Here is a 23,890-nt window from a genome sequence, read left to right as displayed (position 1 = left end):
AAATCTTTTATAAGCATAATTGTACCATTCTGACACAACTGTGGTGGGTTTTGCCTTTTTCCTTCCAGTTTTTTCCCACTGTTTTACACGGTTGTATGTACAGATAATATATTCTGAAATGGTTTTGTTTGGTATTTTGTCATAAGCTTTGCCCAGGTTTCTTCACAACACCACGTAGCTCTGTATGTACCCAGCTCTTTAATGTTAAGTTATTTTTTCCCACAAGAGTCTACCCTGACCCTTTTTATGTTCCCAACGTTTTTTTATTGGGTGTGTTGGTTTCTTAGGCTCTATTTCCTGGGGTAAGATTACTGGGTCAGAGAGCATGACCATTTTACAACTCTGGAAATACATTGCTTATAGTTTTACAACCCAACAGCCTTCCTTGAAATCATGCCAGATTAGACTGATAAGCTGCCTACTCTGCCGCCATCACCCACCACTTTCCCCAGGGTCAGCAGGGCGGGATGCACACCATGCTCACCTCCGGGCCTTGCACCTGGCTCTTCCCTGATCAAAGAGCCATCTGGGCGGTCCCCAAAGGGCTGGCCCCTTCTCTTACCTCCACGTGGTTGTGAGGATAATGTGGTAATAATGACATGAGGCACTCTACCCAGTGACTGACAGCCAGTGGGCACTCAGAGAAGACAAGCCATGTCATGTCTGGACTGCCCTCCTGGAGGTGGGCAGGGCCAGCCTCTGAACTGCTCCCAGCCTTGGTTTTTTGGAAGAATTGGGTTAGTAAACTGTCTTGCAAAATATAAATATTGAATACTCAACTTGTATGGTGAATTCTGCCTTATCTCCTCTATAAGATGTCTGACCTATGGAGCAAGCAGCCGTGCTGTCTTTTCTAGAACTCCTTGGATTAGGGAGCAAGGGCATGATAGCCCACACCCTTTCATTTCAGGGACTCTTTTTAAAAATCTTTTCATTAATTTTTTAGAGAGGGGGGAAGGGAGAGATAGAAACATTGATGTGAGAGAGAAACATTGATGGACTGCTTCCTGCCCGCCCCCTACTGGAGATGGAGCCGGCAACCTGGGCATGTGCCCTGACTGGGAATTGAACCAGGACCTCTCAGTCCATGGGCCAATGCTCAATCCACTGAGCCACACAGGCAGGGTCGGGGCCACTTAAGAGACTGTACAGACTTACTATTAAAGATGTTGGCAAAATAGCCAGGATCTACTAGTAATTTAAAAATATTTTAAGATCTCGCTATCAATATAAAGTTCTCTGTAATAAGTGATTTGAGGTAGAGAGCTTAGATGAAGGTTATCCTTTTTAGAATGTGAGATGATGAAACTGGCTTAATTTTAGAAATTTTTTTTAAACTATACTTTTCTATTTTAGTGAATGTACAATGTTTTTAGATTAAAGGATACAATAAAATAAGATTCTCCTAAGAAATAGAACATTAGTTGACTAATTTCATGTTTTATTTTTTTCTTACAGACTCAAAAGTATATTTTTTGTTGTTAATCTTCACCTGAGGATATTTTTTCCATTGATTTTTAGCGAATGTAAGGGAGAGAGAGAAGGAAGGAGGGAGGGAGGGAGGAAGAGAGAGAGACAGACAGATAGACATTGTTGTGAGAGAGACACATCAATTAGCTGCCTCCTTCTCATGCCCTGCCCGGGGCCAGGGATCAAACTTGCAACCCAGGTACATGCTCTTGACCTGGAATCAAGTCTTTGACCCTTCGGTGTGCAGACCGATGCTGTAGCCACTGAGCCACACCAGCCAGGGCCAAACTAGCATATTTTTATCAAAACTTTACCTCAAGAATACAGGAAATTATTTTTTCTTTACATGTGCATCTTTAAGAGGTTTGCTTTGCCTTTAAATGAGATTCATTATAACTATCTTTCCAGCAAAATTTGGTGACTACTTCTGTTATGAAAATCAATGAGAAATGAGAATAACTCCACAGTGATATCCAGTAGGTGACCACTGAGCACTCAAACTTAATTTCTATTGTAATTTAATTTTAATTCCATGTAAGCACATAATTGGACAGTGGCCTTGTAGAAATTTACATTTAAAGGCACATAATTTTCACCTTTAGGGGCTCTGTGGAGAGTAAATTTTCCATAGGTAGCTGAATCACCTAGTTTAGTTTAAAATTATGTTTTCTAAAATACCTTATGCAATACTCAACTTGTATGGTGAATTCTGCCTTATCTCCTCTACAAGATGTCTGATCTATGGAGCAAGCAGCCGTGCTGTATTGTAAAAACAAAAAAAAAACCCCGGCAGATTTTAATTGGGTGAACGAGTTAGGAAAACAGCAGGAGAGGAGTCAATTGTCCTTATATATTTTAGGAAAATGTTTCTCAGTGCCTGTTAGGTGTGTGTTTAGGAACAGAGAGGTTTCAGACACCTTTTACTTTTCCTTGGAAGTTGCTTCTCTGCCCCTCCTTAATATGTCACAGGCACTCGAGATAGGTGGGGTGACTTTTTGCAGTGGGAGAGGCAGTAGAAGTAAAAAGGCTTTGTCTATAGTTTTCATCACTAAAAAGGCAGTAGATTTAGACTTGGTACCCATGGTGGTTCTGAACCTGGTGCCATACTACCAGGCCTGGTTTTTGCACTGAAGAAGCATGTGAAAATTATTTTGGGGTAAATGTGTTCGTTTTTATTATCCTCATATGCTGAATGCTTCAGAGTATATAATAACTAGTAGATGGATATACTTGGCTTTTTAAAAAATTCTTCTGATTATTTTGCCTATTTGATACATTTGATCTACTTTGAAGAAATTATTTTGGTGTCACTGAGGGTGGCTGGCTTCTCTCTTTCATCTTCTTTACATGTCTTTATTTTCCTGTTCTGTCTCTTTTTTTCCATCCCTCTTTTCCTTTCCTTCAAAATACTGGGTTTGTGCCTGGCCGGTGTGGCTCAGTGGCTTAGCATCAGCCCATGCACCAAGAGGTTGCTGATTTGATTCCCCGTCAGGGCACATGCTCAGGTTGCAGGCTCAGTCCCCAGCAGGGGGCGGTGAGGAGGCAGCCAATAGATATTTCTCTCTCATTGGTTTCTCTCTCTAGAATCAATAAAAACATATTTTAAAAAAATACTGGGTTTGGGGAGGTGGCATTGTATATTTGTGAGCAAGGTGATCTTTGACCTGGATAAGAAATCAAACACTAATTTGCAGTGTGGATAGGATCATATGTTACTGACCAGGAGATGATTTCCCATTTGAGCAAGGTGCCGCACACTTTAATAAGGCACTCTGGACCGTTTGGCTCTCTTGAGTATTTCCCATATCAGGAATTTTTGGATTCTGTACAGACATGTCTGCATTTTGAGCATGTGCTGCTGTGGTATCTGGCCTCTGACCAAGTGTCCTTCTCACTTGCACAGGTCGCGCAGAGCATCGAGGACCATCATCAAGAAGTGATTGGTTTCTGCAGAGAAAACGGCTTTCATGGCTTGGTTGCTTACGACTCTGATTATGCGCTATGCAACATCCCCTACTATTTCAGTGCCCACGCCCTAAAACTGAGCCGGAACGGGAAAAGTCTTACCACAAGCCAGTACCTGATGCACGAGGTAGCCAAGCAGCTGGACCTGAACCCAAACCGCTTCCCTATCTTTGCCGCTCTGTTAGGTAGGTGGGCAGTGTGGAAGTGATCTCCAGTTGCTAAGGAGATGTGTGCCAAGAGCATACTGATATTAATAATTTCAGGGCTGGAATGTTTTGGATTCTATTTTAAATTTAAAAGAACCAGGGAATGGGCTCCTCCTCAAAAGCATTTCTTAGTAGTGTTTTTGGTGTTGCTGATAATGTGCTTCTTTTGTTTTAATGTGTTTGTTTGTGTATTGTGCCGTCTGGGCAAAAAAACTAATTTTGTGAATAAATTCACTTAAAGTTAGGGAAAATAACATTTAAAAAAATCACAAACATTAACACAATCTCACTATGAAAATTTGACCTTTAAACTTTGGCATAAATGATGTTCGTTGTAAAAAAAAGCATGGTGTAAAGTTAGTACTGTTGTGTTCCCCCTCATTTTTGAGACACACACTACTTTCTACTTTAAAAGAAAAACAACAAAAACAAGCTATCTTACCTTGTTTACAATGCCTACATTTTAAGTAAATATATAAATGTCTTTAAAAATTCCTTTGGAGTAATTTCTTACGTTAAATACCTAGAGAGGATGAAATCTTGTTTTAACTAAGATTTTATATATTTACTTATTTATTTATTTCTGTGGTACGTGCCCCTAGCAGGAACTGAACCTGGGACTCTGGTACGCAGGCTGACGCTCAACCGCTGAGCCAAACTGGCCAGGGCTATATTTACTTATTTTTTACTTAAAAAAATTTTACATTCATTTGTTACTTTATGTTTTCATTTTATAGTTATTTCTTTTCTCTTTTGTCAGTTCCTCTGTCTGCATGTCCATATCTACTTCAATATCCAGCTCTAGGTTCCTGCGAGTATGTAAGAATTATATCCACAATATAAGTCAACATGTTTTGAATGATGTCCTCCTGTGATTAAAATTTATGAATTGTTGTGATGGAATGAGGGCTGTTTGTAACACACAGACCCCTTTTGAAAGATATGTGGGCTCAAGATAGTAAGACCATGTACTTTCTCAGTTAGTATTCTGTGGAGGTTAGTGGCCCAAACAGGTTATATTAAGAGGGGAATTATATTGTGGATTATTTTTAGAAATTTCTAATTATCAGATTTTTATGAACATTACAAAAGTTATATACAATTATAAATTATTATAAGCAAATTTTCATATTTCACAAGCCACAAATTTTCAGTTCAAATTGTATAATATTCAATCAGTCAACAAAATTCTGATTTCATAAATTGTCTTTATTTATGTGGATCTAATCTCAAATAATTGTCTTTAAGTTTGTACTTGGCTGTTTTCTGTCTGTCTTCTTAGGCAACTCTTGTGACTTGTGATTTGGAGGATTAAAACTAATTTTCTAAATATACTTTAATATTTTCAAATGTTAAAATATAAAAGTGTATTCTTCTGATGTTAAAAGTGATTAGATGGTCACATTACAAAAAGTTTCATATTAAACATTATACAGAATGACTTGGGGGATTTTAATTGACTTTAATGAACTGGAAAATCATATGCTTTTAGAGTATGAATGCCTTAGCTAGCTTGAGATGTGGCAGCATATTTGTTGATCTTATTTAAGAAACATTGAATATATTTCTTGGGAGATAATACCGGTTCTCCTTTAGCTAAATTATTTTGTGAAATTTTTAAATAAATGAAAAACAATCAGTAGTAACATTTTGAATAGTTTTAATGAATGAATTTAGGGCTTGGAGTGTTTTTTTTTTTTAATTTAGCCAAATTATAGGCAAACTCTTAATTGGGTGAGCATTTTTATTTTAGATTTTGTATACAAGTTTCAATGTCCTCAAATAAGAAAGATGATTTTTCTTTTTTAATAGAAAATATAGCTATATAAGCTGTTTTGTTTTATCAAAGTTGGGTGGAATACTCATTTAAAATATATTTGACTCATGTTTTAACAGACTTAGTGATGTTGGAATTGGGTTAATATTTTTTGTATATAGAAGCTTTAAAAAGTCTCAGACAGTTCATACTTCTCATTAAAGTTTTGTGCAATCCATGAAAAGAGGAAGGCAGCGCAGAGCAGTGCCTGGACAGGACTTAGCTATGTCCTCTGGGCATCAGGCAGTTCATTGCTTCTGTGTTGTGTTTTTAGAATATTGTGAGTAGGAATGTTACAAATGATATCACCTCACTTTGCTTCCTGTTAGCACCTAATCACTGAACTGCTGTCCCTGTAGTGGTGACTAAATTATATAAAAATCACAGAATTACTTAGGAAATTACTGCTTTTTAAAATTTCACTGTGATAACATATTGAAGATGTCAGTGTATTAGACTGCAAGCACTATAGTGAAGGGAGAATGTTTCCTTCAAATATAGCTTCTCAACTGAACACAGTTCTCATTGGTGACATAGCCTGGTGATTGGGTGCATAGCTGAATGACATTGGTTGGTGGTAGTGTGGTCTCTACTTTGTCACATCCATTTGTGGGTGGCAGTGGACATGATATGAAGAGGGTGTTGACCTATGCCACAAGCAGTAGTCGTCACTTAACCTTGCATATAACTGCCGATTTCACCTTTGCTGCTGAACTTGTGCACAGAGTGCAGTCTTGTCTTGAACCAGTGAAAACTTATCAAGTTGGCATTATCGGGCTGACCTTAGTCCTGGCTGGGAAGTCACTTAGGTTGTTACATAGTATGCTCAGTTGACTGCTGCTGGCTGTCACATAGTATGCTCAGTGTGACTGCTGCTGGAGGGAGGCTGCAAAATCACCTTGTGCTTCAGGCAGCCCAGAAGTCGGCCTGCTGTATGCTTTATATTCAAAGATGAAGAAATAGTCCAGATTTCTGTGTGGAAGTTTTATGTGGTTTATCAAATGAGGTGGTCCTAAAAAGTTACATTTTAAAGTCTAAATCACAAACGAGTGTAATCTTTGGATTATACCATGCAGTGATAAGCTTCCCTGTGTCACTCATAGTGATAGCTTTCATAGTCTCCGTGTTTGCATTCCAGGAAATCACATTCTACCTGATGAAGACCTGGCTTCCTTTCACTGGAGTTTACTTGGTCCAGAACACCCACTTGCCTCACTTAAGGTACAGATTCATTTCATTTCCAGCCTTTGTAATCATCAGCTGTTGATTTTGCTATTACTTTAATATACATAATGTTCCTTTATTGTAGAAGGAACTTAACTATGCCACAAAGTTCACGATGTCATGCTTTCCCTTGAGGCAGGATCTGCACTGCCTTAAACACAACCTGTCTTGTCTTGTTCCCAACATCTGTACTTGAGAGAAACTATAAATGTCCTTAAAAATTCCCTTAGAGCATTTCTTTATGCCCTGCACTTACAAGGGAGCCTTCTTTCAGCTAGTTTTCCTATATGAATTTTCTTACTTACAGATATGTATTTTTCAATAGCTAGTAGAGTTACCTGTTACTTAGATCAATGCGTTAGCATAATTTGATAAATTTCATAACTTTCTTAAGCATTTTCTAAAACTATAAAAGTCTATATAAGGGTTTAATGCTTTTTGAATGATGGAGGAAACCAAAGTTTATTAGAGAAATAGTTCCTTCTTACTTAATGTTGTTCTTTTTTTTTTTTTTTTTTTATCCTCACCCGAGGATATTTTTCCATTTTTTGTACAGATAGAGTGGGAGGGAGAGAGAGGAAGGGAGCGAGAGAGAGAAACATCGACGTGAAGGGACACATCGAGTGGCTGCCACCCGCACGACCAACCAGGGCCGGGGACAAACTGCAACCGAAGTACGTGCCCTTAGCGGGAACTGAACCCGGGTCTCTCCGGACCGCAGGCCAACGCTCTAACTGCTGAGCCAAACTGGCCAGGGCCTTAATGTTGTTCTTATAAAGTGTCTTATTAACACTTACTATTTATTTTATTATCTTTCCTTCCTGTTTGTGAAATGAATGAACATCTGAGAAGATGGACTTAACTTTGATTTTCTAAAGTGGGAAAGTTTACGGTTTGGCGTGAGCACAGCAGTGGAATTGCCATGAGCCACTGGAAAGCTTGGGGTTGTACGTGTGCCCAGTTCCCTTTGTTGGGCAAATTGGCTGCGACTGCTCTACTATTAGTGTTGTACTCACAGTTGTAGTTTGTTAGGTGGAGAATCCTGAAGTTGGGGTGTAGACTGGCTAGCAGTCTGTCCTCAGTTCCTTGTAGTGAAGGGAGATTGCATGGGATGGTTCCGGAGGCCCATTTTTCTGTAAAAGTCCTGAGTTCTGTCAGAACTGCTTTCCCTCAAGAAGTAGTCTTAACTGGTGGTGAGTTTCAAATCAGAGTTCTATATTTTCACTGAGAGTGAACTTGGGTGATACCTGAAAGGTCAAGTGGAATTCCTTTCCTATCTCATCTTGTTCTTTGCCACCAAGAACCCACTATCTGTCCCCTCTTACTAACGTGTCACAGTGTTTTTATTTCTAACAGTTTTTGGTATGGGGGTTTTCCACATCCACTGAAAGTTAGCCAGCCTTTCTCCTCTTGTTAGAAATGACTGGTTGTCTTTCTGTTTTTTGTCTTTGAAGGAGGAAAGCTTTTTATTTTTATTTTTTTATTTTTTTTATCCTCACCCGAGGATATTTTTCCATTTTTTGTACAGATAGAGTGGGAGGGAGAGAGAGAGAGAAACATCGACGTGAAGGGACACATCGAGTGGCTGCCACCCGCACGACCAACCAGGCCGGGGACAAACTGCAACCGAAGTACGTGCCCTTAGCGGGAACCAAACCCGGGTCTCTCCGGACCACAGGCCGACACTCTAACCGCTGAGCCAAACTGGCTAGGGCGAAAGCTTTTTATTTTGTTTATTTATTTTTTAATCCTCATCCGAGGACATTTTTCCATTTTTTGTACAGACAGAGTTGGAGGGAGAGAGAGGAAGAGAGAGAGAGGGAAACATCGACGTGAAGGGACACATCGAGTGGCTGCCACCCGCACGACCAACCAGGGCCGGGGACAAACTGCAACCGAGGTACATGCCCTTAGCGGGAACCGAACCCGGGTCTCTCTGGACCGCAGGCGGACGCTCTAACCGCTGAGCCAAACCGGCCAGGGCGGAAAGCTTTTTATTTGCTGTTTACATTTATGAAGTGTTACAAATTTGTAATCTTGGTTCTGAATTCTTGGCGTGTCCATTATTGAAATGCAGATTGGGGAAAGTACAGCTTAAATTAGGTAGACTTCAAGGTGTTGTGCTCATTGGGTTTGCTAAGCAGTATGCTGTAAGTGGAGACAAAGCCAAGGCTTGTTTCTTTCCGGGTTTATGTTTTTTGAATAGTAGGGTGAGAGGCTCCAGGGATCCTAGGCCAGATGCATGTGTCTAAGTTGAACTAGCCTTGCTTCGTTTGTTAGAGAGTGGAAGTGAGGAGCTGTTTGAAGAATTACTGAGAAACTAACTTGGTCTGTAGATTGGTCACTGACATCATTATCATGTGTTTTCCCTAATATTTTTGTTAAGAAGAAGATTAAGTATCTAAAAAGTTAAATAGAAGATTATCAATATATCCATCATCTTGGTTCAACAATTAACATTTTGCTATAAAGTATTTATATGTTTGTTTGTTTTTTTATTGAACTATTTGGAAGTAAGTTGCAAATATAACACTTCACCTATGAAAACTTCCGTTTATATCATTACCACCAAAATATAAGATAATCTCTAACTTATTCATGTTACTATTATCACATCAACTAAATTAGCAGTAATTCCCTAATGTTATTTAATATTACGTTTGTATTCAAATTTTACCAGTTGTTCCCTGAAAATCATTTGTAGCATTGTTTATTTGTTTAAATCAGGATCTAGTAAAGTTTTATGCATTCTTATCATGTGTGTATTAAATATTGCCTGGGTGTTTTTTTTTGTCTGTCTGTTTTTTTTTTATCTTTACCTGAGGACATTTTTCCATATATTGTTTAGATAGAGTGGGAGGGAAAGAGAGAGAGAAACATCGACGTGAAAGGGACACATTGAGTGGTTGTATCACCCAAGTTCACTTTCAGTGAAAACATAAAGGGACACACCTGTACGACCCAACCAGGGCCGGGGACAAACTGCAACCGAGGTATGTGCCCTTAGCAGGAACCGAACCCGGGTCTCTCTGGACCACAGGCTGACGTTCTAACCGCTGAGCCAAACCAGCCAAAGCTGCCTGGGTGTTTTTATGGCATAATAGAGAATCAATCCAAAATAATTTTTTAGTGACTTGATAAGTTGTAGGATTTTTAAAGTCACATTATGAAATGCAAGCACTTCTGACTTGGAGTTCAAAAATTGCAGTGGTTTTATGTTTTGACCTTACATACACATTTTCTGTGTGGACCATCATTTCTGTCGTCTTAACGTAGATGGTGGGAGATTGGATGTGGTGATTTTTTTCCCCATGAACATTGCTGCTGTATAGAATTGTATGCATCCCATCTGCTTTTTAGTCTCTTCTTTTTCCCAGGTTGAAAATTTGGTTAGTTGTTGCTTATGAAACTTTCTCATGGTTTTTATTAATCCTTTTTAACACACTATTTTGTATGCACAGCTTTTAAAGATAGCTAAATTTGCATTCCCAAGTTCAGGTCTTTGTTGATCCATTCTTTTTATCCTACAATATTTTGCCAGAGTCAAATCTACTTGTTTATTGTACACAAAGGGTTGGTGATTTATGAACTCATTATTTAACAAATTCACAGCACTACTTAACAGATATTATCATGATCTTTGTGCTCTCAACATTTCAACCTCACCATCCACAGTGCTAGTTGTGCTAAGAGTAAGTGTCTGTGATGGACCTCTGAGGGTTAGGAAGTATAAGAGAGACCTGCAGGGTTGGGAGGAACATAAGATAATTAGCTCATGGAATGGCATCCACAGAGAGGAAGCCAAGAAGGAAATAGAATTCTGTTGTGTGCTGCCTTACTTGTTTGTTAATCAGGGCTCATGCTCACGAGGAGCACGAATGCATCGCTAGAGGTACTTCGTGTCTAAAATCACATGAGAGCTGTAGGAAGGGGAAGTAGGCCGCCAGTTAGCTTTTAAGCTTTTCAGTACTTCACTTTTGATATTAAGAGTTGCTAGTAAAATGGTATCAAATTTCTTAGATTTGGAAGTAAAGGATATTTTATTTGTATTTAGAACAGTGGGAGGCCATTTCGTGTAACGTAAAATTGTAGAAAGGGGTGTTTTCGGGGGTGTGGAGCCGCCGAGTCTGGTGGGACCACCTGGCCATTAGCATGGGCTAAATAAGCACCCTTTTTAAAAGGAGCTTTCTGACTATTTTGTTGTTCTTAAGTTGTGGAATTTTTTTGTTTTGAGTAGGTATTTAGTTATTTTAATTAAAGACTTTTTAAAAATTGGACCATTAGTTACAGGTCTTTGTATTCATTTTAATGGTTTTTGTGTTCTTAAACTTCATGCATCTCTCATTTTTATCCCCATGAGTTGTTAATTACCCCCAAGTATTTCCTGCCATGGAGTCTCTTCTGCCATCTTCTTTTTATTGGATAAACCACCTTGCAGTTTTATTCTGGCCTTTCCTCTCCCAGACCTCCTGCAAGCATTGTTCTCCTGTGCAGTTACTCAGTTTCTGTATTGCTCTCCCTACGTCACAGCCCAGTTGTGGTGAGCAGGCAGAGGAGACCACCCCCACACCCCCATCCCAGCTCTGTCCATCAGCCTGGGCCAGGCCTGTACCTCTGTGTGGCTGGTTGACACATTTCTTCCAGAGTCCCCTTGCTTCTGCTTCTTCTCAGAGCTCCATCCGAGACCCAGCCTTTGCATGTCTCCCTTTCTAATTTAACAATTCCGGAGTGTTTACAGCCCAGCCTTCCAATCCACTGATATTTAGTCACTCACCTTCCTTTAGCAGTATTACCTTACCGTAGGCAGCTGGGTGCCAGGGCAGCCTATCAGGTCACATCAGGGACACTTTGTTTTAATTTACTTAGATTTTTTCCCAAAGTTATCCCTAACTTTGTATTTTTTTATGTCTTAACAGTCTGCCATCAAAAGTCTCTGAGTAGTGTTTTTTACAAGTGTCTTTAGGAACAGCGTGTATTCAACCCCAGGGAGGAGGAAGCTAGGCTGGTGTTGAGAGAGTAACATGTTAGGATCCCAGGAACATGGAGTGGACAGAAGGGTGAGGCTGGGGCACATGGCAGGGCTCTCGGTGGAACCTGGGATGAAGTGCCAGCTCAGAGGTTCTTTTTCCTCTTAGCTGCACCTGCTGCCCAGTGTCTGGCCATCCTACAGGCCACACATCCCCTGTGCCTGGGTCCTGTTTGGGTTTCATGTCATATGTGGAGCCAGCTTCCAGATAGAAAAGCAGTATAGCCCTGGCCGGTTTGGCTCATCAGTTAGAGCATTGGCCCCCAGACCAGAGTTGCGAGTTCAGTTCTGGTCAAGGGCACGAACCTCGGTTGTGGTTCATCCCCGGCCCTGGTCAGGGTCATGCGGGAGGCAACCAATTGATGTGTCCCTCTCAAATTGATGTTCTTCTCCCATCCCCATTCTATCTGAAGATAAATGGAAACATATCCTCAGGTGAATGATAAAGGAAAAAAAAAAGAAAAGCAGCATAATTTCAGGCACTTTGAGGGTGTTTGGTATATCTAGCATTCTGTGCAACCTTATAGGAATGAGGCAGGCCATTAGATCTTTTGTGAAATCTTTTGTGAAAGTAAGTTGGGTATAAATTGTACATAAATAGAAAGATGGGCTTCATTCGTTCTGAGTTCTACCTTTTAGGGCATTGTGGGAGGTGACAGTTTGGGCACTGTAGACCTTCCGAAGAAGGAATTCCTGCTTGCATATCAGTGTTAATTGAAGTTAATTCAATATATTTCCTTCTCAAGAAGTTGTCCTATATTTTTGTAAGAGCTAAGCAGCACTTCCAAATCCAAGGATGTTTTGGGCTCTAGAGGAAATAATGTTAGGGACCTGGGAGGCTGAGAAAAGTAAACGATTATGCAATGTGGAGGCAGAGCTACTTAAAATCCCACTCCTGGAAGATAACCACTTTTAATAGACTGACATGTGATCCTCCAGAATTTTTTTTAAAATGTGTATCCTATTAATTTGTCATTATAATGTCACTATCATTATGCACATGAGTTGCACCACATTTGTTTTTTGTTGTTGTTGCTCCTCAGCCAAGGATATTTTTCCATTGAATTTTAGAGAGAGTGGAAGGGAGGGGTGGAGTGGGAATGGGAGAGGAAGAGAAACATCGGTGTGAGAGAGAGACATAGATTGGTTGCCTCCCGCGCACACACCCTGACTGGGGCCAGGAATTGAACCTGCAACCCGGGTATGTGCCCTTGACTGGGAATTGAACCTGAGACCCTTGGGTGGTCAGGCTGATGCTCTTACCACTGAGCCACATTCTTAATGGTCCCTGTGGGACTTCAGTGCACAGAGTCTCTGTACTGGGTTGTCAGCTTTTAGGTTGTCAAAACCTGTTTTTAATTAAGAAGGTTTATTTTGAATTTATATATGGAATTCTTAAAAGGAAAAAATGAAACTGAACCCAAGAGTTTTACTTGTTTATGCCTGTCTATTCATTAGAGTTTCCCTCCATGTTGGTTCTCAAGTGAAGGTGGAAAGTTTGAAGTTCCAAGGAATCTGCTGAAATGGTTGGAGCTCGGTATAGCTTTTCTGTCTGTTTTACAGATGGGGGAGGGGTTCCCACGTCACATTTCTAGGAAAGGGGCAGAGTCTTGGGAGAGATCTGTGCTCTCCAGTCGTTACAGGATTGCTTCAGCCTGGCTGTTCCCTGAGGAATTGGGCCTGCCAGCGGCTTCTTCCCGAGCTGGAGTGCACGGCCCATCCAGAAGCAGCAGGACGGAGGCATGAGAGGAGGCTGAAAACTACAGTGTTGACATTGCCTGATTGCTGAGGCCTTGGAGGAGCATCAGAGAGACAGGGAAGCTCAGCCAGTGGCACTTTTGCTCTCTGTGTGTCTTCTCATGACCTGGATGCTTCTGGTTTTATGTTAAATTTAGCAGCATATTCTCAGTCTTAAAAAAATAAGTGTGCAGACATTTCTAGCTTATTTCCTCCCCCGTGGGTCCAGAACCCTAGCACTGTCGGGGAGGGTTCACGTGTATTGGAATAGGGCTCTCATGGCGGTTTTCTGACCCTGTCTGTCTTCACACACTCTGCGCCTCACCTGTGGTCCTGCGCCTCACCTGTGGTCCTGCGCACCGGGCCCCTGGAGGCAGCTCACCCAGAGACATTACCTTTCTTGAGAGCAGACAAATCTGGGACCAGAGGACATGTGACAGAGTTGGGACTTCCCAGCCAGTTATTTCTAAAACTGACATTCTTGGTTAGAAAGCTTTTCTATTTTTATGACAGCTTTATTGAGATAATTCACATCTATAAAATCTACCCCTTTAAGATATACAGTCCAGTGTTTTTTAATGTTCACAAAGCTATGTAACCATGATCACTACATAATTTTAGAATATGTTATGACCCCCCTAAAACCCTGTGCCTATTGTCAGTCACTCCTCACTTCTCCCCCTCCCCCCCCTCCTGGTAGCCACTGATCTGTGGATTTGCCTCTTTTGGACCTTTTATATAAGTGGAATTATGTGACATCTCGTATCTAGCTTTAATAAGCATATTGTTTCACGGCTCATCCATGTGGTAGCATGTGTCAGTACTTCATTCATTTATGGCCAAGTAATATTCCACTGTATAGATATGTATGTCACAGTTTATCTGTTCATCAGGTGACAGACAGTCAGATTGTTTCCACTTTGGCTGTTGTGAATATTCATGTGCAAGTCCGCGTGTGGAGCTACCTGGGACTGGAATTGCTGGTCAGGTGGTAACTGCTTCACATTTTGAGGAAAACAGTGGCTGCACGCTTGCATTGCTCCCGGCACTGTGAGGGCTCTGATTTCTCCACATCCTCACAGCACTTGTCATCTGGTGGTTCGTCTTCAGCCCTCCTGTTCATGTGGTTTGGTTTGCATGTCTGATGACTGGTGATGCTGAACATCTTTCTCTGTGCTCACTGGCCATTTGTATGTCTTCTTTGGATAAGTATCTATTCAGATCCTTGATCTGTTTTTAAGTTGGGTTGTCTTCTTATTGAGTTATAAAAGTTTTTTAAAAATATATTCTGGACCTACATCTCTTACCAGATACATGATATGCAGATACTTTCTATGATTGTCTCTACTTTCTTGATGGGGTCCTTGAGATAACTCTTTTGAGACTCAGGCCACCTAAATGTACCACCTTTTACTGCTCCTAGTCACTCCACTCAAGTCACTTTTGTCATTTGTTGTAGCTTTGGCGATCTTGTCAGTCTTTCCCCGTTGCTTTCCAGAATCCCCTGTGAGCTCAGTGTACTGGAGGTTGCCCAAAGACCTCATGGTTTTTGTTTCCCTTAACTGTAGAGGTCTGCCTCCTACTGCACTGTAGCTTTCTAGGCCCAGAGTCATCCACCAGTTCTTCTCTTGTCGTAAACGTTATTATCTTTTCTTTCCTCTGTCACCACTGTCTTCACCTGTAGATTTCCACAAGCTGACATTTTGCTCCTTGGCCCTCCGTGGGACCCTCTGCCCATTTCTCATGGGTTATCTTTCCCTGGCCAGCCTGGGACCTCCTGGTAGGTTACCTTGAACTAGTTGTAGCAGCATCACTCTTTTCTTGCTCCTTCTTTATCTCACCTGCTCAGCAAACCCCTCTCCTCTAGGCAGGTGCCCCAGTCCGCTTTGTCTCATCTTGAGAAGCACATGACTGAACAGATAGATGCCATTACAAATTTGTGGTCTAAGTTGAAGGACCTAAAATGGAGAGAGGGACTGTGCTCATGGATCAAAAGATTATTGTTGTATAGATTTACTCTGTCTTAATCAAAATCCCAACAAGCTTTTTTGTAGAAATTGAAAAACTGATTTTAAAAGTCACATGAAATTCCAAAGGACCTAGAATAGCAACAGAAATGTTGAAAAGGAAGAACAGAGTCTCCCGGGGTTCCCTTCATAGACGGCAGGGGTTTGGGTTTCATGGATTTGTTTTTAAAAAGTAAATTGGGAGGACTACTTAGTTGCTCTAAATCTGATTATTAGAAGTAAAAAGGAACCCACTATCTGCCATCATTTCATAGAAAAGGACATTTCAACACTAACAGAGGCACTGTTTAGAAGATTAAACCAGAATGCAGTTGCCAAGTGTGCAGTCCGTCTACAGGTTTGGATGGTGGCCCAACCACTTACCTGGTCTTCTCTCAACTGGGGACATTCCGAGTGCTCCCCCACATGGTGGCTCTGTGAGGACTGCATCAAGTGGTACGTGCCGAGGGCAGTGCCGTGCCTGACACAGCGCTCAGAAATGCTAGAACATTCCCCAGGAGAGGGACGCAGCCATAGAACACTGCAGACCCCTGGATGTGGACACGCCTGCATGGGGGAGGCCAGGCCTGCCTTTCCATCAGGGCTGCTGGTGCTCCTTGCCTGCACATTGTGATGAGAACCTCTTTTTGCTCAGTTTCAATACATTAAATACTTAAATTTTCAGTAAAATACTTTAGTATATCTGGGTAGCAATTTCTGTCTGCAGAGCTATCGTCACACTTAACGTTATTTGTGATTAATTGCATTTTAGCAGCTTCTTCATAGCTTTATTTAGGCAAATATAAGTAAGATAATGATACTGATCATAGCTTTCCAAGAATCTCAAAGGTATGGCCATTTGTGATTACCTAACAGCTGTAGTGGTTAAGTGTTTTCCTCACTCTTGACTCGTTAGTAGAAAACACTGGGCCTGGGGGGTGTGGTCAGTGAGTGGGGAGGGGGGCACAGCTGACCTGAGAACCAACCACTGCCACTGAGGATGATGCAAAAGCCTTCCTCCCTCCTTGGCAGGGCTGAGGTGTCCCGCCGGGTCCTGTGAGCCCTTTGTCTCCAGCAAGAATGTAAGCCTCCTGAGGTCGGTGCTGGGAAGCTGCTGCACGCATTCCTGTTTCTAGCACAGGGCCTTACCCATGAGCGCACGTGACCCAGTCAGATTTCCCGTTTTCTTCCCTAAAATTGCCAAGACTCAGAGTATTTACAGTCATCACACTTTGCTATTTTCCGAGTGAAAGGGAGATGGATCAGGCTCTTCTGCTTTGGTAGTGACATTATGTGAAACAGGTTTGTATTCACTCGGTGTGATGAGCAGACGAGAGTTTGGGAGCTGCGGCACCTGTTGACTCAGAATCATGGTTTTTCGTGGCATTTTCAGTTAGCACACGAACTCCCTTAGGGATGGAGTGGCGGAGGGATTTTAGAGATGAGCCAGAGGTGCTGCACAGAATCAGCATGGGAGAGACTGCGAGCGACTGTTCTTTGAGACCCCGTGCTGTGCCACTGTTGTCCCCTAGCTTCATGCTGAGTGGTTGGTCTTAAGATGGTAAGAAGTTAAGCCACCGTTATGCTTGCAGAAATCTACATGTTGTACACATTTATGTGAAGTTTGCATGCTACTGGGAGAGAGCATCAAGGGTTTTACTGTTCTTGTTTTTTTCACTTAGTCAAAATTTATTTCAGACTAATCAAAATGGTAGTACTGCAATTTCTTATAATATATAAATACTTCATATAAATCTTTTTGACAATGTAGAAACTATTACCTAATCCCTAACAGCATACTACAGGATTTTTTAAGGCAAAATAAAATACCAGTAAACTTTGACATGATTATGTAGACATAGCAGTAAAATAATTTATATATACCTACAATACTATTCAAACAAAACAAACACAAATCTTTCTTTACACTTTGCATGTTTAATTTTAACTTTGCTTTATTCTTTCAAGTCTTTGGATTTCTAACATTGTTACATTTTCTAAAATTCTTTATAAAGAAAATATTTTAAGCTACAAACGGTATTGTCTACTATATACTAATATGGCATAAAGTAGAACATAGTCCAACTAATCATCTTTCCTACTCCAACATGAGTTCTAGACAACTTTTAAAATGTACTTTATAAAAGGTAAAGAGATAAAATTACTGAGATCATATAGCTGGTGAGCATCAGAATTAAGGTTTGAAGCCAGAACTCTTGATTTAAAGTTCTTTTATTCCCTAGCATTTAACTAGTTATAACTAGTGAACATGTAGAAGTAGCGGTCAGAGAACTAGTATTTCAGGCACTTTCTTCAAACTTCATTACAGGCAAATGGGTGTGTGCCGGGTAGACAGCTTTCTGTGGGAGGTTGGAATAGAACTGCTTGGGAAAGGGAGCCAGTTGTGCTGAAGATAAACTTGGATTCCCTCACCATTTTCCCAGGGTGCACACTTTTTATATGTAGACTATATTCCCATTTCACACAAAAAGAAGCACACATCTATCTTCACACAAGTTTATTAGCAATAGATCCGGGGACAGAAGCCTTGTTCTGGTTCACAGTATGGGGCTAGTGCAAGCTGTCAAGTCTCTGGAAAAAGAAACTTTTTCTCAACCTTTCTTTCCTCAGTGATAGCCTTTGATGTCTTCAGAGGAGATCTCAAAAACACCTCCAAACAAAATGAATTAATATTCCATTTGCTTTTAAAAATTAGAGTATGGAGAAAAGGGAAAAGAGTGTTTTAAAATCAAACAAATGTGTGCGGTTGAGATTTCAAAATAAGAAAAGAGAGTTTGATTTTTAGATTGCCATCTGCATCACCCAAGCAGGACTTTTCTTAACTAACTTGATGATAGTGAGAGTCAATGAGAAAGCAGATGAGGAAGTCACATGTAGTGACTGCAAAGGGTTAATTGTACAAACAAGAGAACTGCCTGGCTGATTCAATCTATTTAATTTAATAGAAAATCTCGTTTTCTGAAGTAGCTGTCTTCTCTCTCTGCTACGTGAGCTCTCCTGGTACTGTCCTGACACTGAAAAGCTGGAGGATTATGTCATTATGTGCGCATCCTTGACCAAGTAAGGGTGGGACTAAAGCATGCAGGAAGCATGGCTTTCCCACATGTACATCTAGGTCCCAGAAACACAAGTTCCAACGAGTACACACAACGTGGCTGAAAGCAAATATCATGGGTGGATATGCCATGACTACACGGACCCAATCTAACCAACTCAGCCGCCACGAAGGCCCAGTGTTTCATGTCTGTCTTGGGTCTGCACTGCAAGTATCTATCAGAACAGATTAAAACCCAGATATCCTGACTCCACATCTATCTTTAGATGACCAAAGAGGCTCACCTGTCACAATTTAGATAATGTTGGGAAACTATATGTAAATTAAATATTACTAAGTATTTTTTCAGTGATTAAAAAATAAATAAATAAAATGTACTTTATAAATATTTTTACTAAAGGCAGATCTCAGGCTCACCTGTGCAGGCCTGGGGGAAATGCTCCGTAGTGAGTTGTCACCACCTCTGAAGTTTCCTCCTTCCCCTCAGCTCTTACCCACAGTCGGGGGAGCAGTGGTGCTGCTTGTTTTTCCAGGGGCTTAATTTATGCCTTTAGTTTCCTGAATAGTCAAGAATTTTAAATTTCTACCAATATAAAGGAGAAAAAAAGATTTTCGTTGCCAAAAATGATATATTCTCTAAAGGAAAACTGCATAGGATGAGGATTATTTTAGAAATAAGTATAACTTTATTATTTATACCTTTTCCCAGGCTATGTACACTGTTTAGCCTGACATTAAATTACATGTGCACACACCTCTACAGCAGTTTAACTGGGTGTACATAGTTTCCTGGGGGTGCTGTGAGGGTGGCAATAGCTAACTTTTGTGTTAAGAAGCTGTTGTTCATCTAAGTCATGTGGCAAACCTGATGCTGGCGTTATTCCTAAAGATGCAACATGGAGGTGTTTGCTGGTCCCTGTTCCCAGACAACAGGCACAGACCGGTGCAGGCTGGTGCAGATTCCTGTCAGCACACAGGTGTAAGATTTAAAGGAGAAAGGAACTAAAGTAAAAAAAAAAAAAAAAATTGGAACAAGAATGTATTCTTTAAAAGAGAGGGAAAGGAACCCTGTCCAGTTTGGGTCAGCGGTTAGAGAGTCAAGGGTTTGATTCTGGTCACATACCTCAGTTGAGGTTCCTCCCGACCCTGGTCGGGTTGTGCGGGAGGCAACCAGTTGATGTGTTTCTCTCACATCGATGTTTCTCTCTCTCCCTCTCCCTCCTTCTTGCTCTATCTGAAGAAAAATGGAAAAATGTCATCAGGTGAGGATAAAAAAAAATGTTCTGGAGTTTTGACAGCACTTAGAATTGGAACAGGGTCTATAAAATAATGGACCTCATCAAAGAAATGACTAATTAAAACAAAACAAAATTTCACAGGTTTCGTGTCTGTAGTACAATATGTTAGTGCATGATGTAACAGGGGTGCAGTAGCTGGGTTTCCCCCGAGTGCATAGTAGGCCACCAGGTCTGCGAGTGCACCTCCATGTGAGGCAGCGCAGGCCGTGGGCTGCAGACCTGGAGTTTCCTGGGGGAGGGAGCTGCTCCTCTCCGAGGGGAAGCCTGCCCTCTTGTGAGAGACAGTTCATTTCCATCGTGCGAAAGTTAATACCTGTCAGATTATCCTTTCTACTGGTACATTTTTGAAAGCTTTGGAGATTTTTTAATCAACACATCACCTGAAAGAGAATCTTGGGTTTTAATTGAATTCTTTGCCATGGTAGCATGGTGGGTGTAATTTGATTAAAATATAATATGGTAACTACTTTGTACTATTTAAATGAATTTACAACTGTAGAAAAATATCTGATTTTTAAAATATAACTGAGATGAGATTACAGAATTTTAAGCAATGAAACACTAGAAAACACTAGTGGATAAAATTTGATATTTAATAGGGACCCTTCATTATTTAGTGTTTAGGAGTATGTAAGAGATTGGTGATTTTTTATTTTTTTTTAGTTGCAGATATTCTTATAATGCGGACTGGGATTCTGACAGAGGCAGGTCTGCAGAGGCCAAGCTGCGGTGGGCCTGCCTCATTCAGTGCCTTCCACGCCGTCCCCGTGCCGTGGGTGACAGCAGTGCAGGTTTTCAGTGGGAAATAGGGAACTGGGGGAAGACGTGACAGTCTGTCACGTGAGAGGATATTTTGTATGGAAGCAATCATAAATTTCCACACAAACAGTATCTATTTATTATTTAACTATCCTTGAAGCGAAGGGGTGAGTTTATACCATGTCTTAGAGATCTTTTTCGCTACAAAATTTTATTTCTTTAATCATAAGAAAGGTGACCAACAATGACTGAAATTGCTACAGAGTACCATAAAAAGACAATTTGATGATGAACATTTGCTTTTTAATTAAACAGAATTTACTGTCTATTCTTGGAGATAGAAGGTACATATGTTTTCACCTTTAATTTAGATATGTTGTGGTATAAACTTTTGAGCTAAAATTTTAGAAAAACTTCTAAACTGCTCAAAGAAAGGAAAAAGGGAGAAGAAACGGGACTTTCATTAAAATATTTTGAAGCCTGTTTTGAAGCAGCGAACACTTCACTTGTTCGGTGTGTTAATTTTGTTGTTATGAATAGCCCAGGACAGATTGCCGTGACTCTGTGTGCAGTTGCCGCCGCAACAGGATGAGGCTAATGCCATTCCCCATTGTCTTTTCCAAGAGTTAGCAACATAAGGCGATGGTCCTTTTAGTGCTTCAACAAGTCTCAAAGTGTTTTTTTCCAGTCAAAAGTATGTAGATAAATACCTTCCTGTACAGGAGGTGTGTATGCGTGGATGGATACAGAGTCGTTATTTAAGGTGGCCAGGATGTCGAGGGTTTTTCTTTCCCCATCGAATTGGTTATGATGACACCCAGTTTTCTAACAGGGATGCGTGATTTCCCTCACACACACCGTGGCAAGATTTTTAAAAAAATACAAATTAAAAATTAGCAAGAGTGTCAAAATGTTAATAAATGGGATGTTTGTAAAAATGTCCATACTGTAATGTACCAGGAATCTTAATACTAAGCACAGTTCTGTGGTTAGTCATTTTGGTAAAACTCAGTATCATCCGAATTTTGAAGTCATTTCATAACACTCTTTCTTCTAAGCTAAAGCCTCTCCTGGACAGTGAAGCCCCCCAAGTGTGCACTGGGGTGCTGCATACTGTCACTCCAGCTCTCCTGGGTGATTGGGCCACTGTGGAATCCCCACCAGGCTCTGCCCTGAGCACGGGAATACTGGAGTCCTGAGTCGGTTTGCAAGGCTGTATTAGGGGTGAAGCAGGGAGGCAAGGGTAGGTGAGCAAGAGGAACGAGTCTGGGCCATGGAAAAATTATAAAGGATACAGGTTTCCAGTGGTCTTAATTAGCTACTCAGAAGGATCTGGGGACCCTTTAATTATAGGGTCTGTTCACTTAAAGGATGTTTTAGCCAAAGTGTTATGGGAGGCGGGTAGTGAAGACATGCTGTTATTTCCATTTGAGGTGGAGAGGACAGTGAGGGACTGCCTGTTCATCCATGGTGTCCTGGTGTCAGGGTGCATACCTGCAAGAGAGTCATCTTTCATCACCCCAAAGCTCCCACTCCTGGGGGAAAGCCTTTTCGTATTTTGGGCTTTTTATATCCAGCAGATTCTGTTCTTACCATGTTAATTGTCATTTATTTGTTCTGTATATAAAATCCTTAAAATGACTAGGATTTCCAGTGTCGTATACAACATAAGTAGGTAATCCTAGGCTTTTAGAGTGACATCAGGCATGTGAGGCCAGATAGTCCCCTGCAGTTAGAGAGCCTCAGGCGTACCTGTCCCTGTCTCTGTGGTGTGTTCACTGAGGGAACATGCCGCATTCTTCTGAGAGTAGGACACTCAGGGTTTCTGTCCCCACACTCTGCTGGCTCTCCTGCCTGCCCTGTGGGGGGACTGTTAATACCCTGACGGTGGGGAGTGGTTAGAACTTCGTGATGTCCAGACTGGCTGGAATGTGCTGTTCCAGGGACTTGATCACCGTGGAGCAGGTGTGTCAGAGGTTTTTCATTTGTCCACGGGAGGACTTGGTTTCTAGGAATGTGTTTCTGACCCACACCCACAGACACTGCAGTGGTCCTCTGCAGTCCAGCACGCGGGCCTCACTCTCCTGGGAGAGAAGGGCAGCTGCTCAGTGTGGGACACACGGCTGCAAGAAGAAACTAGTGTTTTGTTTTGTTTTTAATGGAAATTAAATGTACTGTTGTGCATCTGAAAGTTGGCATGATAATAACCTAAAAGTGTATCTATTTTCCAGAGGTTTCTTCCTTTTCATTTAGTTAGGCTAAGAGTTTCTAATTTTATTTTCCTCCCTCCTTTTTCTTTTAGTGTCTCAAAACAACACAACTTTATCATCTTACAGTTCTACAAGTCACAAGTCCAAAATGGATCTCACTGAGTTAAAATCAAGGTGTCAGCAGGGCTATGTTTTTTTCTGTAATCTCAGGGAGAGTGTTTCCTGCCTTTTCTGGCTTCTGGCGGCCAGCGCACTGTAGCCCTTCCTCCTCTGTCAAAGCAAACGAGCTGGCGGAGTCCTCACACTTCATCAGAAACCAGCTTTTTTGCTTCCCTTCCCACAGTGGAGGACCCTGCGAAGCGCTGAGCCCGCCTGCATAGTTCAGGGCAGTGGGCTGGGCCGGAGTCAGCTGGCTCCGTGGAATACCCCTCAGTCACTTGGGGCGGGGCAGGGGTGCACAGCTCTGGAGGCGCAAAGCCTCAAGTCCTTCTGCCCCCTTCCTTTCTGTATGCTCTTCACACGGAATAGGAAATAAGATGTCATTTCATGCTGTCATTCAGCTCTTTTAAATTGCTGGAAACAAAGTTAGTACCTGACTCATCTTTGTTTCTAAGAACACGTGGGCATATTTATAATTCTATCTCTGTTTGCTTACCTTGTCCTGGTACCAACTATTCTGAGACAATAAAACATTCTATACTTTATTCCATTTATCTTTCATCAGACATGTGCCTCAGTAGGAAGGGATCCTGGCTTCCTCCCTTGACTTTCTGTAGTGGACTCGGGTGCTTGGGACCATGTTCCCTGGCACAGCCCCTGCTGGCTAACATGGAAAGAGGAAACATCTTTGGCTCAGGGCTTCTCCATGGCTGTGTGCTGGCTGTTACGGGGCTTAGGGTCTCAGGCTTGGAACTGATCATGAGCAGGTCGCAGACCTGATCTCAGAAGTAATGAAAGGCTGTCAAATGCTGCTTAACCTAACCGAGCTGTATTTCAACAACTGAATGGAGACCCAGGGTTTGAACCTCAAAGCACCAGAGTCTTGGGGCCAAGAGCTCACAGATTGGTCAGTTTTGGGCTCTTAGAAGGAAATACCA

At 41.4% G+C, this 23,890-nt stretch overlaps 1 protein-coding gene across 7 annotated transcripts in view; it reads left to right on the top strand.

The window, feature by feature from the left end:
- FAM120A (family with sequence similarity 120A) overlaps positions 1 to 23,890 on the top strand; it is a 102,636-nt gene that overhangs the window by 14,973 nt on the left and 63,773 nt on the right. For all 7 annotated transcript variants that reach the window (XM_036260271.1, XM_036260276.1, XM_036260274.1 and 4 more), the window contains 2 exons: positions 3,374 to 3,620; positions 6,596 to 6,678. In XM_036260271.1, coding sequence (XP_036116164.1) covers positions 3,374 to 3,620; positions 6,596 to 6,678 — 330 coding nt within the window. The remainder of the gene's footprint in view (positions 1 to 3,373; positions 3,621 to 6,595; positions 6,679 to 23,890) is intronic.

The sequence above is a fragment of the Molossus molossus genome, unplaced genomic scaffold, assembly GCF_014108415.1.
Source record: "Molossus molossus isolate mMolMol1 unplaced genomic scaffold, mMolMol1.p scaffold_m16_p_14, whole genome shotgun sequence".
Taxonomy (NCBI): Eukaryota; Metazoa; Chordata; class Mammalia; order Chiroptera; family Molossidae; genus Molossus; species Molossus molossus.
The sequence above is the reverse complement of the archived record's forward strand: the minus strand, read 5'-3'. Positions and strand labels throughout refer to the sequence as shown.